General features: G+C 49.0%; 1 protein-coding gene across 3 annotated transcripts in view; it reads left to right on the top strand.

The window, feature by feature from the left end:
- Positions 1-1,950: 1,950 nt before the first annotated feature.
- The window catches only part of VWA2 (von Willebrand factor A domain containing 2), a 44,224-nt gene continuing 30,688 nt past the window's right edge, over positions 1,951-15,486 (top strand). The window contains exons 1-2 of one of the 3 annotated variants that reach the window (XM_074339001.1): positions 1,951-2,233; positions 11,954-12,015. In XM_074339001.1, coding sequence (XP_074195102.1) covers positions 11,964-12,015 — 52 coding nt within the window. In that variant the 5' untranslated portion in view covers positions 1,951-2,233; positions 11,954-11,963. Of the gene's footprint in view, positions 2,234-2,322; positions 2,934-11,953; positions 12,016-15,486 lie in introns of those variants that run through there. The other 2 variants (XM_019725204.2, XM_019725203.2) reach the window with 2 other exon arrangements.

The raw sequence follows: 15,486 nt of genomic DNA, 5'->3' as shown, positions 1-15,486 counted from the left end.
CAAATTCAGATGTAAATGTAAAATGTAACAGAATTTTGAAGACTTGGTAGAAAATATCTCTATATTGATTACATGTTGAGATAATATTTGGGATCTCCTGGGTTAATATTAATTTCTGTTTTACTTTTTAATGTGGCTACTAGAACATTTAAAATCACCCATGTATATGGCTTGCATTTTATTTCTATGGGACAATGCACATCTAGAGGCACAGACCACCCCTGCCCCCCAAGCATTTGGCTCTGCAATCAAGCTCCCCTGCACAGGTGTTCGTGCATTACTTACACTGTTCTGGCAATGTTGGGAGGGTTGGAAACCAACTGTGAACCACAGACAGAAAGGCAACACTTTTAGAATTTTTTTTTTAAAAAAGGAAAGGTGTAAAAAAAATTGTTGTAAGTCTATCAGAATTGACATTTATAAGAATAATGGAGGGAAGGTCGTGGAAAAGAAGAAACAGGTCAACCTTCCTGGAAGACAATTTGTTAATACACATCAAAAGCCTTAAGTTGCATAGCCTCTGTAGCCTAGAAATTTAACTTTCTTGCAATTAAGGAATAATTGGGCAAAAGCACAAATATCTAATTGCATGATTAAAATTAAGTTAGTTTAATGTTCAACAATAGTAGATAGGTTAAATATGTTAGAATATAAAACAGAAAGATGTTCAAGAAGGGAAATGGAAAAGCTGGTTATGAGTCAGTATCTATGGAATGAACTAAAAAGAATGTAAATTTTTATATAGAATGACATGACACTGGAACAACATCCACCATAGTGTTAACAGTGATTATCTCTGGGTGGTGGAATAGGTGTTGTCGTGTGGGGCGGCCTGCGGGGCCTCTAGTCCCACTCCTCACATAACGCAGGATATGATGAAGCCAAAAAGAAACACCCACGGAGCCATAGGTAGGGGAGTGTGGGGACAGAGCCAGGAGTGCGGTTTCCAGGCTCTCGGCCTCACGTGGAAAGGTACTGGCTCAGGTAGTAAATGGCCATCAACTGTGATTGGATGGCTGTCAGCTGCGGCTAGTTGGCTGTCAGCTGTAACCATTGAGCCATTGGGCACTAATGTAACTGCCATGGCTACACTAGCAGAAAAATGGGGGCTAGCAAGAAGATGGTGGCTGAGCCTGCAGAGGCGCAGTGAGGGTTGCGAACAGTGTGGCTCCCTGATTCCTGTGTCTCCAACCCAGCTGCCAGCGAGAATATGGTAGTATGACTCCCCTACCTATGGCTCCGTGGGTGTTCCTTTTTGGCCTCATGGTATCTTGCGTTCCTATGTGGGGAGCGGGAGCTGAGACCCTGCAGGCCCCCCCACACGACAGGGAGTCATACCACTATAGTCTCACTGGTGGCTGGAGTCACACACCTGCAACCTACTGTCTGCTTCTCTGACTGCCAATGGACCTACTGGACTGTCCACTCGACTCACTCTCCAACCAGCGTAGGCCCAGCAGTTATAATCAGTGGGTAATTGGCTAACTGGTTACAGCTGACAGTCAATTAGCCACAGCTGAAGGCCATCTACTACCGGAGCCAGCACATTTCCACGTGAGGCCGAGAGCCTGGAAACTGCTCTCTGGGACTCTGTCCCCATAGGTGTGGAGTGTTTTTTTTTTGGGGGGGCGGGGAATATCGGGGAACTGTGTTTTTCCAGGACCCATCAGCTCCATGTCATGTAGTTTTCAATCTAGTTGTGGAGGGCGCAGCTCACTGGCCCATGTGGAGATTGAACCGAAGACCTTGGTGTTAAGAGCACTGCGCTCTAACCAACTGAGCTACCAGCTGCCCTGGTGTGGTTTTTTAACTTGCTTACTGGTATTTTCTTTTTGTGCAATGAGCACACATTATGTAATGACACTTTTTTGATGAGTATGAAAATTAGATTACGCAATGATAGCCACCATTTGTGGAGGGCTCCGTATACCATATGTACGGAGGCATCCTGCTAAGTAAGCATTGTGCTATTTTGCATGTGGCCGTTTGATTTTTAAAAGGCAGGCACCTTCTGGCCTTCAATGGGGATACTGGCCAAGAGGGCCGCTTATTATCTCGCAACTGCAATGATTGGACAGCCAGGTAAACAAACGGCAATTGCCATGACAAACAGAAGCGATGCCAAAGCCAACATTTTCGCATGAGTCGGCGGAGCAATAAATCCTGCGGAGTCGCCCGCAGGTGGCACAACTCTCGCTACTGCACGGCTCAGAGGCTGGGACCTCGCGCAGGAGTAAGTACTTTTCGTTTATTTACCGACTTTGGCTAGCAACGCCTTGTTTAAACCGCGAGAGGCGATGCGGACCGCATTCCCAGAAGCTCCAAATGCACCTCCCGCGCCGCGCTCCCCGCCTCCCTCTGCGGAGAAACACAGGTGTCCCACGTGGCTCCCACCCCGGGCGCCCCTCTTGCGGGCCTGCAGCGCCCCCTGGCCCGAGCCGCGCCCATGCGGGCCAGTAAAGTCAACTCGGCTCCGGGGTCCCACCGTGCGCACCTCGCCACGCGGGTCCCGGGAAGTCAGAGCCCAGAGTTGATTCAGCCCCGCAGGACCCGGCGAGTCCCGGGCCTCGCTAGCGGCCTCGGAAGAAGAGCCGGTTACTTATTCGCCCTCCCAGAAGTGGAGCCGGCTGGGCCCCCAGCCCTCCCGGTCCCGAGCACGGAGACCGTGCGGCCCCGCGTGGACTGGGCGGCGTTGCGGGCTTTGTTCGGCATTGTTTGCGCTTCCCTGAGCGCGGTCGCGAGGCCCGCGCGTCTCTCGGGGCAGTCGGTGTCTCCGGGAAGAGGGCACCTGGCGCACGCCTCCTCGGGGCTCCCCGCCCGCAGCCCCGGGCGAGCCAGCCAGTCTTGGGAAGGGGGCGCGCCGCAGGCCTCAGAGCTGCCCCTCTCTTGGGTCCCGGGCACTGGAGCGCCGAGTGGAGGGGCGCGGACCGCAGGTAAGAGGAGAGGGACTCGATGGCTGTGGGTGGAGGAAGGAGCCACGTATTAAACCCGAGCTGCTTGGCGAGCTAACCCAGCGGCCGCAAAAAGGGCTTGTCTTCTGAATAAAGGCTTTGGGGACATGCCCAAGGCCCATCTGCCTTTTACAGGGCATCTGCAGGTGTTATGGTTACTCCTGCGCAGCTTTCCCAGGCAGCTAAGTGCCTCCAGCGAAATGTCTGCAAGCAGAGCCCGAGAGGGGTCTGCTGCCCTGACAGATTTGCCCTTGGGCCATTGGGAAGTCCAGGGGATTTGTTCTCTGTGGTGATTTCACATGGTTGAGACCCAGGACACACACGCACGCGCGCGCGCACACACACACAAACACACACACTTGACCCAGCCCTTCCTGCACTTCTGCCCCGGGGAGGGCCCCGGCCACCTGCTGGAACGGTAAAAGCGAGGGTCTCAGACTCTTTGAAACTTACCAGGGGGCATCATTAAAAAACTTGGTGGACATCCAGGCAGAAGAGAAGGGAGGAAGGTACCTTGCTGCCCTTTCATTGTGAAACCAGTGGCTGTCCAGCTGAGGGGACTTTCAGTGGGGACACCATGCAGTGTGTTTGGTGTCTTGGAACTGAATAATTAGAACCTACACTTTTCAAACTATGGGGTCCTTTAATTAAAAACAAAAACCCTAGAACCTCTAAGTGTTTTATAAATTGAGGTCTAAAAATTCAAGCTCTGTTTGGCTTTCAGTGTGATATTGTGGGGGCAGAGCCCCAGAAAGTAGTTTACAGGCTCTCGGCCTCACGTGGAGGGGTGCTGGCTCGGGTAGTAGATGGCCATCAGCTGTGGCTGATTGGCCGTCAGCTGTAGCCATTGAGCCATTGGCCACTAATATAACTGCTGTGGCTACGAAGGAGAGCCGAGGAGAGTGAAAGAGAGTCGTCGGTGGGTTGCAGACAAAACGGACAGCAGGTCGCACGTCCAGTGAACCCAGCCTCCAGTGAGACCGTAGTGGTATGACTCCCCTACCAATGGCTCCGTGGGTGTTCCTTTTTGGCCTCACCATATCCTGCGTTCTTGTATGGTGAGCGGGAGCAGAGACCCCGCAGGCCTCCCTGCACGACAAATGGCGCAGCGAGCAGGGTCTCCCGCACGACAGATATATATTAAGAAATGTGCATTTATTGAAAAAAGAGTCAGAAAAGTCAGAGGAAGCACTGCAGTTGGCGAAGGCAGTGGCAGGTGGTTGTTCATTTGTAAGTGCTCCCCACCTTCAGTGGCTGTAGCCATTCTCTTCTTATGGCTGTTGGGGGTACAAAGTGCCACTGGGCTGCCCTTCAGGTGGGATATGGCCCTGTGGGGGCAGAGCCCCAGAAAGTAGTTTCCAGGCTCTCCACCTCACATAGAAAGGAGTTGGCTCAGGTAGTAAATGGCCATCAACTGTGATTGCATGGCCATCAGCTGTGGCTAGTTGGCTGTCAGCTATAACCAGTGAGCCATTGGCCACTAATATAACTGCCGTGGCTACGCTGGCAGGAAAATGGGGGCTAGCAAGAAGATGGTGGCTGAGCTGGCAAGAGCGGATTGCAAAGAGGTAGATGCCGCCAGACAGAATATAATGATATGACTCCCCTACTTATGGCTCCGTGGGTGTTCCTTTTTGGCCTCACCATATCCTGCGTTTTTATGTGGGGAGCGGGACCAGAGACCCCGCCTGGCACCCTGCACGACACATGGCGCAGCGAGCAGGGTCCCCCACATGACACATTGTGCAGCGAGCAGGGTCCCCCACACGACACATGGCGCAGCGAGCAGGGTCCCCCACATGACACATGGCGCAGCGAGCAGGGTCCCCCACACGACAGGCCCTTACTCTTCTTTTGTAGAAATCCAGCTCAGAGCCATGTCCCAACCATGTAAGAATTTCCCAGACTAGGACCCCAGGAAAATCCCAGGGGGAGAGGGGCATTCTTTTCTTCATCATACCTGTCTGTTTGACGGAAAACTGTCAATGACATTTTTCTTCAAATCTGGTTTTGGGTCTGCCATCCAGAGTTTAAAGTAGCTACTGGCATACCTTGTTCTATTGTGCTTCACGGTTGTGTTTTTTACAAATTAAAGGCAAGATCCTCCACCAGCAAAAAGATTGCAACTTGCTTTATTGTGGGGGGCTGGAACAGAACCTGCAGCATCTCCAAGGTATGCCTGTTTTTTCCCCGTCCCCTCAATAGGCTTGGCTCCTCTGGAATGAATCATAGTCAGATGCCTATGTGTTTACAGATGAGAAAACTGAGACTTAGGGTGGAAGACTGCCTGAAGGTGAATGGGAGAGCCTCCCAGGAACCTGGACTCCTGGGTTTTTAATGAGCTTCCTAAACGGCACAGTCATTAATTGGCAAGTGATGACACTGGGGATAAATTACTGGTGAAAATGTAAAAGCCTATTGTTAAGAATGTCCCCACCCGGTGTGCATCTTAAAGAGCATTTTCATGGCTTCCCAACACCTGGGAGGGTGCTGGGCACAGGCCAGATGTGTAGTGGTTTTCGTTGAATAAGTGAAATTTCATATAATTATATCAGTGGGTCAGTTGCATTAGGAGGTGTTTTAGAACAGTGGTCCTCAAACTTTTGTACTTCACAGATCAGTAAAAAATTTTTAATTGGGAGGACTGTAACAGAATGGCTAATGTTTAATTTTATCCCACAAGGATATTTAAAAAAAAAATCCCTCCCATCCTCTACAAGGCTCCTGGAGGTCTGTCTCTTGGAGACTGCACAAAGGAGTATCTATCTACCTGTGCAGCACCCCTGCGTCAGCATCACCCCAAGCCAGCTCCCCGAACACTGAATACAGCCGCATACACTTGAAGTCCTTCCTTTAGTTTACCCTTTCATCTTCTAAGCAGCTCCAGAATGCTTTTTCTTCCTCTTCCCCCTGCAAAATTCCCTGCGGGGAATGAAGTCCAACAAGTAAGCTCGTGAACTTTGTTGCAACGATGTTGCTAACCTTTTTTGATATCAGAGGGATTACTCATTATGAATTTGTACCCCCTGGACCGTTAACCAAGTTTTCTCTTTGGAAGTGCTGAAAAGGCTGTGTGAAAAAGTAAGACGGTCTGAACTTTTTGCGAACAATTCATGGCTCTTGCATCACGACAATGCACCAGCTCACACAGCGCTGTCTGTGAGGGAGTTTTTAGCCAGTAACAAATAGCTGTATTGGAACACCCTCCCTACTCACCTGATCTGGCCCCCAATGACTTCTTTCTTTACCTGAAGATAAAGGAAATATTGAAAGGAAGACATTTTGATGACATTCAGGACACCAAGGGTAATACGATGACAGCTCTGATGACCATTCCAGAAAAAGAGTTCCACAATTGCTTCGAAGGGTGGATTAGGCGCTCGTGTCGGTGTATATCTTCCCAAGGGGAGTACTTTGAAGGTGACCGTAGTGATATTCAGCAATGAGGTAGGTATGTAGCCCTTTTTCTAGGATGAGTTCGCGAACTTAATTGTCTGACCTCGTATGATTATCCTTGATCCTTCACTTCCTTTCCTGATCCCGAGTCCCTTCTCTTAAACTGGATTTCCCTGTTCTCCATTTAGGAAACTTTGCCCTGGCCCAGGGGGCTCTTGCCAACCTTTCCAGGTCAATAGGATGGGTGATTTCACCCCAGTTTTTGAGAGAAGGAAATTGAGAAACTGAAGTAAAGGACTTTACTGGAGAAGCTCATGCTCAGGTCTCCTGATGTCCAATTAGTGCTCTTTCCGCGTCATCTGTGTACTGCACGCTTCTTGTCATGGCCAAGCTCTCTGCCATCAAAAGACCTGGGCTTGAATCCAAGCTTGTGCTTTACTAGCTCTGTGATGTCAGACCCCAATTTCTCCAAGACCATTTTCATATATAAAAATGGAAATGATCATGTGTATCCTATAGGGTTATGAGGATTGTTAAATTAATAAGCGTAATCTTTTATCACACACTTAGAAAGTATTTTGCCAGTGGGAGGGGTGCTCACACATTATTTCACCGGATATTTATAACACTGTGTGAGTTTATGAAACTGAGATTCTCCTCATTTGACAGGTGAATAAACCGAGGTCTGGGAAGTTGTTGTTTGCAGTCACCCAGCTGGTTACAAGCAGAGCTGGACTGGAGTTTGGTGTCTGGGCTCCCTGTCCTGTGTGTCCTGTGTGCGTGCTTCCCAAAGTCCCAAGGAGTGACTTTGGGTCTTGTACAACTTAAAAGATTTTCAAGTATCATCAAACATCAAAATCTCTTTCGGCTAAAAATGTCTCTTAGCAGATGTGGTGCGTGTGGGAGGCCCTGTCTGCCCAGTTTTCTCCCCAACCATCCAGGGAATTGTTTGTCTCTTGGTGCTGACTCTGGTTGTCAGACCGCTGGGTTCTCACAATTTGTGATTCTCTTAGGGGGACCAAGGCTTTACCGGGGCAGCTTTTAAAATGGTGTCCCTGACTCATCAAACTAGAAACGTGTTGTCCACTTCCCTGGACTCTGGGCCTGTGCCAAGTGTTTTGCCAAATGAACAAGAAAGACAATTATTATAGCAAAAGACACCAAGGACTTCCTGGCCGGAGACTTCTACCTCCAATTTTAGTCTTCCTGTTCAGGCATTGACTGTTCTTGTAAAGGGCTCAGGTTTCCATCCCACTGACTGAGAGGAAGGAGGCTGCCAAGGGCGAATGTAATATTAGGGGTTGAAATTGCGTTTTGTAAGGAGGTGGAAGTGGTTTCCTCTTTCATTTCTGACCATAAAGGAGAAGGCAGGCATTGTCCTGTAAAACTGCCTTTAGCTCTCGCCAGTCCGGCCCTTCTTTTTCAAAAGTAGCCTTGTTTGGGCCTGGGTTTCTTCCTGTGTCGTGGGATATGTAATCCCAGAGTGCAATGTTTTGTGGTGCCCTGCAGCAGACCCCACTCTCCTGCTGTCCCAAATGCCCCCAGTGCTGTGTGGAACCAGGATTTGAAGACAACAATCAGATGAGAAGATTGGGGGGTAGGGGGGATCTAGTGCATGTGGGAAAGTTTCAAAAGCCAAGGAAGAATACCTGGAAGTAGCATGAGTAGTGGAACAGAAAGGAACAAATGTGATGAGCGAGGCATTTGTGATGGAAAAGGCTTGACAAGGTATATACCTGGGGTGAATGGTCTGTTTCTGCCCCTGGGTTGCAGGCTACTCCTGACTACTTTGTAAAAGAATGCAGAAAGCTCTGGAAATCTTCTCATGTGCTCCAGTGTGGGAATTGCTGGCAGGTTATTAGCTGGGTGGAAAACTGCCACACGGCAGGATCCTGGGTGGTTGACTTTTAATTATACTTCTGTCCTCCATCCTGATTCCCCAGAATCAAGAAGGTGATGGATTGAACTGATCACTGGGCAGGCAGAATGGAGTCCCGTCTACTTATTAGCTATGTAACCCTGGGCCAAAACACTTAACTTCTCCATGCCTCAGTTTTCTCATCTGTAAAAGGGGATAATACTTTCACTGGCTGGCTGTGCGGATTAGGAGAGAGAAAAACATAAGTCTGGAGCCCGGCTCTAGGCACACAATCAATGCTCACTACTACGTACCAGGGGATGGTAGTAGCTGTTGATTTTTACTATGGACTTCATCCTTTTACAAACATTTACAGAGATAAGGTTGTGTTTAAAGTGTCGGATTAGTATTTCAAGGAAGTTTTGATGTGTGAGGAGCGGGTAATAAACTGAACATTTGAAATGATTGGGTGGGAACAGATGCTAAGGAGTACTGTCCATCCTTCATCAACATCGCAATAGCATTCGCTGCTTTTATCTTGGTATACAGAAAGAATGCAGAGAGTGCTGTGAGCACAGAGATTCATCTGAAAGTGTCCCATCTGTGTTTAGTTTACCCAGCAGGCACCTGTCTTACCTACTGTGTGTCAGACTCACTCAGCAGGGGCCCCAGCAGAGACAAGACTGCAGTCCCTTGTCCCTGAAGCATTTGCCACCTGGCAGGCAAGATAAACATATCCGCAGGCAGTTCTAGTGTGGGCTGTGTGACAATAGGCGTTGTGTTAGGGGACAGGGGAGGGAGGTGCTGTAGAGGCCCCACAGCGAGCACCATCTTCTCCAAACACGAGGAGGCGTTTGACGTCTTGTGTTGATGTGCAGATTGCCCACATACATTGTGTTTTAATGAGCAGAACCTTAGGAGACTCTGGAAAAAAACATTCACCTGGGCAAGCAGGGGCACATAATAGAGCGGGATGAAGCTGCTTCGGGAGGGAGGAGGCCCATGTTTACTGAGTGGTAGGCGACAGGAACCTTCCGTACGTTTTTCCACCTTGTCCTCATGGCAGCCTGGGGAGGCTGCTCGATTCCTGGTTTTATACAAAATTAATAGGCCTGAGCCTCATGGTCTTGCATGTGCCCAAGGTCAGAAACTGTGACCCCAGAAACCATCCTGAACTTAAGGACGAGACAGCACTGAGAAGTCCTTTACCTCTGCCCGGCCTTGCCCCTCATCCCCAGGCCTTGCCCCTGGTGGCAGGTGGGGACTTGTCCTGCTTCTGTTGTGTGGAGTAAGAGGAAAGACAGTGTGTCCTTGGGGGAAAGACAAATCCCTTATTGTCGTGAGCCAGGCTGCAGGCTAGCAGGAAGAGTGGGACCCTCAGCCCCTCCAGTGTCCGCTCTGTCTAGCTTTGTCCCCTGGATCATGTCTGGGGAGCTCCTGACTTCCCCGCTCTTTCGGTGTTAAACCCCTGATTTTCACCTAGATTAGGTGAAGCTATGAGCCTCTTAGTCATTTGAAGCACAAGCTGGTTGGGACATTTCATTTAGTTTGTTTCAGAAGTGTTTTGAAATCCAACGAGCTGAATATACAGTGGAGTAAGGTCTGACCATCATAGGTCCACGATAGAGGGGAGATCAAAGGGGATGTTTAAAACCAGAAGACACCTTAGCAGCGTCTGGTACAACCTCCTTGTTTTGTGAGTGAGGAACCACGGCCCCCCTCAGGGTCACACTGCACGGGATGAGAAATGGGGTCTTCTGGATTCAGAAGCCACCACAGGGCCACTTACAGATGTGGATGGAGTTCTGAGTGCTGGCTCAAGGTCCCTGAGCTGACTCGGCTCCAGAAGTGGCATGGTTAGGGGAAAGTGCATTGGCTTAGGAGCTGGAAACTTGAGGTGTGTGACTGTCCAGGACCCCTCCCCTCTGAGCCTCAGGGACCTCTCCTTTCATCTCCGAGGAGTGTATGGCACATTCACTGTGAGTCTCCTCTTTCGCATCATCCTGTGATCCCCTCATTCCCCAGCCCCCTGCGAGCGGGGATGCAGGTCCCTGGGGTAAGCACTGACTCACCGTAACACATCCTCCTGTTGGTTCATCTTTCCAGCAGTTCCAAGTAAGGTCTGGCCATAGCACGTGCATGAACACGAGTTGGGGCACTTGGAACTTTTCTGAAGAATCTGCATTTCCAGGGGCGGACTGCTTTTGCAGGCTGCCATTGCTCTCAGCCTGCACAGCAAATCCTCTCTGGATTTGCAGTTTTGCTCTTGCAGTGGGGAGGTGTGTTTTTAATGCCCTTGCAGAGGTGATAAGGCAGAGGTGGTTAATGCCTTGCAGAGTGAGGGTTTGTCCGAGAATTGGTTGTAGTGCAGGTCAAGTCAAGGCACTTGGGTGCATTGCTAGAGATGACTAGGAAATTCCTGCCCTGTTGTTTTGGAGAACTGGCGCCCCCCGGTGGAGGTGGGGAGGTCAGAAGGCCCAGGATACAGAAACGAAGATCTGGTGCTCGGGTTTGTGGTCCGTGGTCTTAGGTGCAGAAGAGCGCTTCCTTAAGACGCCCAGTTGGGTGAAGTGAGTTCACACGCAGTGTGTGTACCACACGCAGTGACTGAGCACTTCTTTCCCTACCCTCGTCTCTAGAACCTGGGGTTCCCCTGGCCCCCGGCAGTGTTTCCCTTTCCCTATCGCTGCCAGGGGTTCTCTCTTCAGAGTTCTCTCTTCCATGAGTGTCAGTGTTATTTGTTTAATGGAAGGAAACATTAGTAAAACCCACGTGTGGCATTGCCTCACTCTTCCAAGTCTTTTCTTCCTAGGCAAGTTTCATGCAGAAAAACTGTAGGGTGAGATCTTGAATATATTGGATCCCAAAGGGCAACAAATAGAACTTCTGGAACCTCTTACCAAGATATTTTCTTAAATAGTTTCCTGTTAAATTATTCTGGGGGTGGGGGGGCGGAGTCTAAATTGCAGTTCTTACGGTACAGGTGCACTAGCTGAAACCTAAGATTGTCTGAACCCTGATGCATTTCCTGGGCCTCACAACTAAAATTAGAAGTACACCCCAGGTGTGCGCCCTCATAGAATCAGAGTTACAGCCATAGTTTCTTATCAAAAGTGCTCACTCTCCACCCTAATACTTCCTTCAAATATTAAATAATCAGGCTCCATGGAACTGAATGAGATTCATACTGTAAGCATTACTAGGCAATAAAAAGCTTTAAAAAAACCACAACTTTTATTTCTTTCTCAGCCATGTTGCTGTTTACAAATAATTTAGAAAGTACAGGCTTGGTGACCTTGCTAGGTTTCATAAAAAGAAGATATTGAAATCAAATCTTCAACCTGTTAGAATCTAACTGCTCATGAAGAAATGGAGACGCTGAGAGGGAGGGGATTTCCTCAAGGTCACGTAGCTAGTCTGGGCCCAGAATGAGCTAAGACCCTCAATTCTGGACCTAGAGCTCCTTGCCCAAGTCTGTGAGGGAGCTGAGGGTTTGGGGGGGGGGAGGCAGATGTCTGCGGAAAAAGTTAGACTGTGCTTTGTAACCCAAGTCATTGCAGTAGGTCTCCAATGTCTTTTGAGAATTGGGACTTCTCCATGTTACTGTAGTTATTATGGTGAGGACGGGCCTCTAGGGTCATATTTGTGCCCTGGAAAAGGTTGAGGAATCGACATCTTGTTTGAGGGTGTGACCTGGGCTCACAGAGCTCATTGCTGTTTGGTTTTTTTTCTTGTCCTGGCCCTATAGTCACATCAACATGCCCTCTGTCCTGTGGCTGGAAGCCATCTGCATTTTCCTGTTTGCTGGAGGTAAGTTTTTGTGGTGGAGGTAGATGTTGAGGGGTTGGTTTGCCTCACATCCTGTCAGTTTTCACTTCTAAAGGTCTCTCGAGTGCATTTTTGTCTCTTCAAATCCACGGCCACCTGCCTAGTCTAAGCCCCATCACCTCATGCTTAGACCACTCCAATAGCCTCCAGATGGGTCTACCTGGTTCTCCTCCAGCCGATTCTTCACCCAGCAGCCATTGCGAAATGCAAATCTGATCATGTCTGGACCCCTCTCCACTTCCACCCCCTGCCTGAAACTTTTAAAGAATGTCCCATTGCTCTTCAGAGGCCCTGCCTGATCTGACCTCAGAGCCACATTTCGTTCACTGGTGCCCCCTCCCTTTACCCTTTGTGCTGCAGTCCATACTTCTAGTCTTGCCCAGTACCCTTGCTGCCTCCCACCCTGGGAATTCTCAATTATGGTGGCCCCTCTGCCGGGATCACCACCTTATCCCAACACTGTGACCCTGGTAAACTCCTACTCATCCTTCAGGACCCAGCACACCTCCTCCTGAACCCCCAGATCATGTCAGAGCCCCCTAGTAAAACCTCTTATAGTCCTGGTCCCTCTGCTGTGTAGCACTTAACACAAAGATGAGCTTATTTCTGTGTGAATTTTTTAAAATTAGTGTCCATCTTCTCCATCTTCTTTACCAGATCTAAGCTCCATGAGGAAGAGACTACATGTTCTTTATTCACTACTGTGTAATCTGGATGCCTAGCACTGGGCTTGGCATATAGTTAGTGCTCAAGGAGTAGATTAATGAATGAATAATGGAGCAAATCAGTTTTCTTTTTACTTCCTGTTTCATCACTCCCAGGTTCTAGCCTGTATGAAATGTGAGATGGTAGAAAGGCATAGGTGTGTTTCATGATTGTCGTCCTACAAGTACGAACAAGTGGACAGGGTGGCCAGCTGTCCGGGTCTAGCTCGGGAGCCTCTGGCCATCTGAGAGTCTCTCCTGCAGCTCCTCCCTGGTCTGTGTTTCAGTGAGTAGGTGTACTCTCTCTCCTGAGTTGGCTGCTGTCACCACCTATCTGTTCCCTGGAGCCTGGGGGAGATAAGAGAGTCTGGAAGAAGAGTGGTTGCTTAGCTCTCCTATCCCCACCTCTAAACCATGCAGGTGGACAGTGTGACACAGTAGCTTCGTGGTCTGCATTGGGGAGCGATGAGAGGTGTTTGGGGACAGGGCCTGAATGCGGTCCCTGGAGGCCCAGGTACAGTAAAGCTTGTGCTCCAGCTCGTCATGGAACTTCACCTTCTGTAGCCCTGTCCATTTTACAGGGCACTTTATCTGACCAACCCTGAGTTGTACTGATGAGGCAGGGGAGGCCCAGAGAGAGTGTGTAACTTGCCCGGGGTCACACAGGTATTGATAGTAGAGCTGAAATGAAATCCCAAGTCTCCTGACTCCCAGGCTGGCCCCACCACTCTGGGCTCCTCTGGGGGAGGCAAGAATGTACAGGAATTTTCTCTCCAAACTTTGGCTGTCCTATCTGTAAAGTGAAAGGGTTTCACTAGATGAGTGATTCTCTTTAGCACCACCCATCCCCACTAAGAGATTCAAGTTCTGGAGCCCAGAGAGGTCATCTTCAGAGGCTGGGCTGACTTGGTTAGAAGAGGAAGCAACAGTCACACATTCGTCAGCTCCCTCTTCCAGGGGGATCCTCTACAGAATCCTGAGGGTATTTCACAGGGGAGCAGTGGAAATGTCATCCAGGCACAAGGAGGGCTCACCTTAAGCCTGGCACCTGCTGAGCACATGGCACAGAGACACGTTATTTGAGTGACACTTTTCAGGAGTGATCTCTGGTCACAGAGCCCCTGTCCCATCTGGGGAGACAGCTGGCCAGTCTCCAGCTGGAGACTTTGCTGGTAAGACATTTAAAAAGGAGCAGTATTTTCCTATAGGGCCTTAGGGAGTCCTCAGCTCCTGGGCCCTTTGCCAGTAATTCATGGGCTTGGTTAGGAATCCTTAGTGCCTGCCTGCTGTGTGCAGAGAGCTGGGCGAGGCCCTGTGAAGGATGGGTAGAAATGTCCTGCCCACAGGGAGCTTCTGGGGGAGCAGGGCTCATGGGAACACCAACCTCCCCAGTATGGGGTGCAGTGGGACCCCACGAGTTGGCAAGATCTTGTTGATGTCTGAATGCAGTGAAGCTGAAAGCCTCTATTTCAGAAGAGCAATTTGCTGAATTATTTCAGTGCCTTTTTTATTTTTTATTTTTGGGGGTGGGGGTTGGGGTTGGGGAGTGGTGCCCCTACCTCTGTGCCAACATCTGCCATTTTTTATGGAAGTGGATGATTTTTTTTATTGTCTGTTTTTGTAGTTTGTCCTGTTTCTGCCTCTGATGGCAGAACAGCAGTGACAATTGCAGATTGTCTCAGACCTCATGGAGATATTTGCCTGACAGCTTTTTGACTGCAGAGTGAATTGTAGGTCAGCATACTGGCCTAGAACCATCTTCTCTGAGTAGAGACTGATGGGAGGGCATAGCAGATGAGCAGAAACTATCTGCTTAAAGATACGGTGGGGGAAGAACTAGAAACTAGTTTGCACGGGGAAGTAGTGAAAGGAGCCGTAGAGATGGATCTGGGACCAGCCAGGGAGTGGTTGGCTGATAACTAGGGGGTGCCATAAGTAAGAGGCATCCTCCCCCCTACAACCTGACATCTGTTAGTGTCTCCCTCACGATCACTCTCCTGGCAGTTGCAAATCCCCTTGAAAGCAACTTCCCTTCCCTGCCTTGTGTGATTGTCCCGTAGCCCCGGCTTCCTCTCTTTTGCCTCTTTCCCCAGCAGCTACCCCCCCACCCCCATGCTCACGTTCCTTTTTCTGCCCATTTTTTGGCCCAGCCTAGCTTGGTTTCTTCTATGCTTACCCACCAGATATCGACATGTATAAAGCACACGTGTGTATACTTCTGCCTTAAATGTTGACCGTGTGCAGTTGGCTTTTCAGATTCTCTCTCCAAGTGGCACCCTCATTGCCCTCCAAGTTAATTTTGTAAATTGTTAGTGACTGCTCATATGCCATTATGACAGTTTTACTAGGTATCATGTAAAAGAATAAAAAATATATCCACGAACTTCCTACCCCCAAAACTTTTTCATGTTAATTGCATTGAACGAATATATCAGCATTTACTCACAGTCCTGTCTCTTTCGATGTTTGTTATCTCCAGCATTCCTCTATCACAAATAATGTTGAAGGGGCACATTTCCCTTCCCTAAAATTGTTTTTCCTTCGGATCAATTCCCAGATCTGATACTACAGGGTCAAAGGGTGTAAACATTTTTATGACCCTTTATTCATTTCATCAAAAGGGTTGTACCAATTTACACGGCCACCACTGGAAATTATTTTCCTGAATTAAGCTTTCCCAATTACAGTGAAATGTAGAAATTTCACACTTAAAATGGTATCTCACTGTTTGAGTTAAAACATTTTTATC

This window comes from Rhinolophus sinicus, linkage group LG07, assembly GCF_036562045.2.
Source record: "Rhinolophus sinicus isolate RSC01 linkage group LG07, ASM3656204v1, whole genome shotgun sequence".
NCBI classification, from domain to species: domain Eukaryota; kingdom Metazoa; phylum Chordata; class Mammalia; order Chiroptera; family Rhinolophidae; genus Rhinolophus; species Rhinolophus sinicus.
Note: the sequence above shows the minus strand (reverse complement) of the source record. Positions and strands in the feature narration are given on the sequence as shown.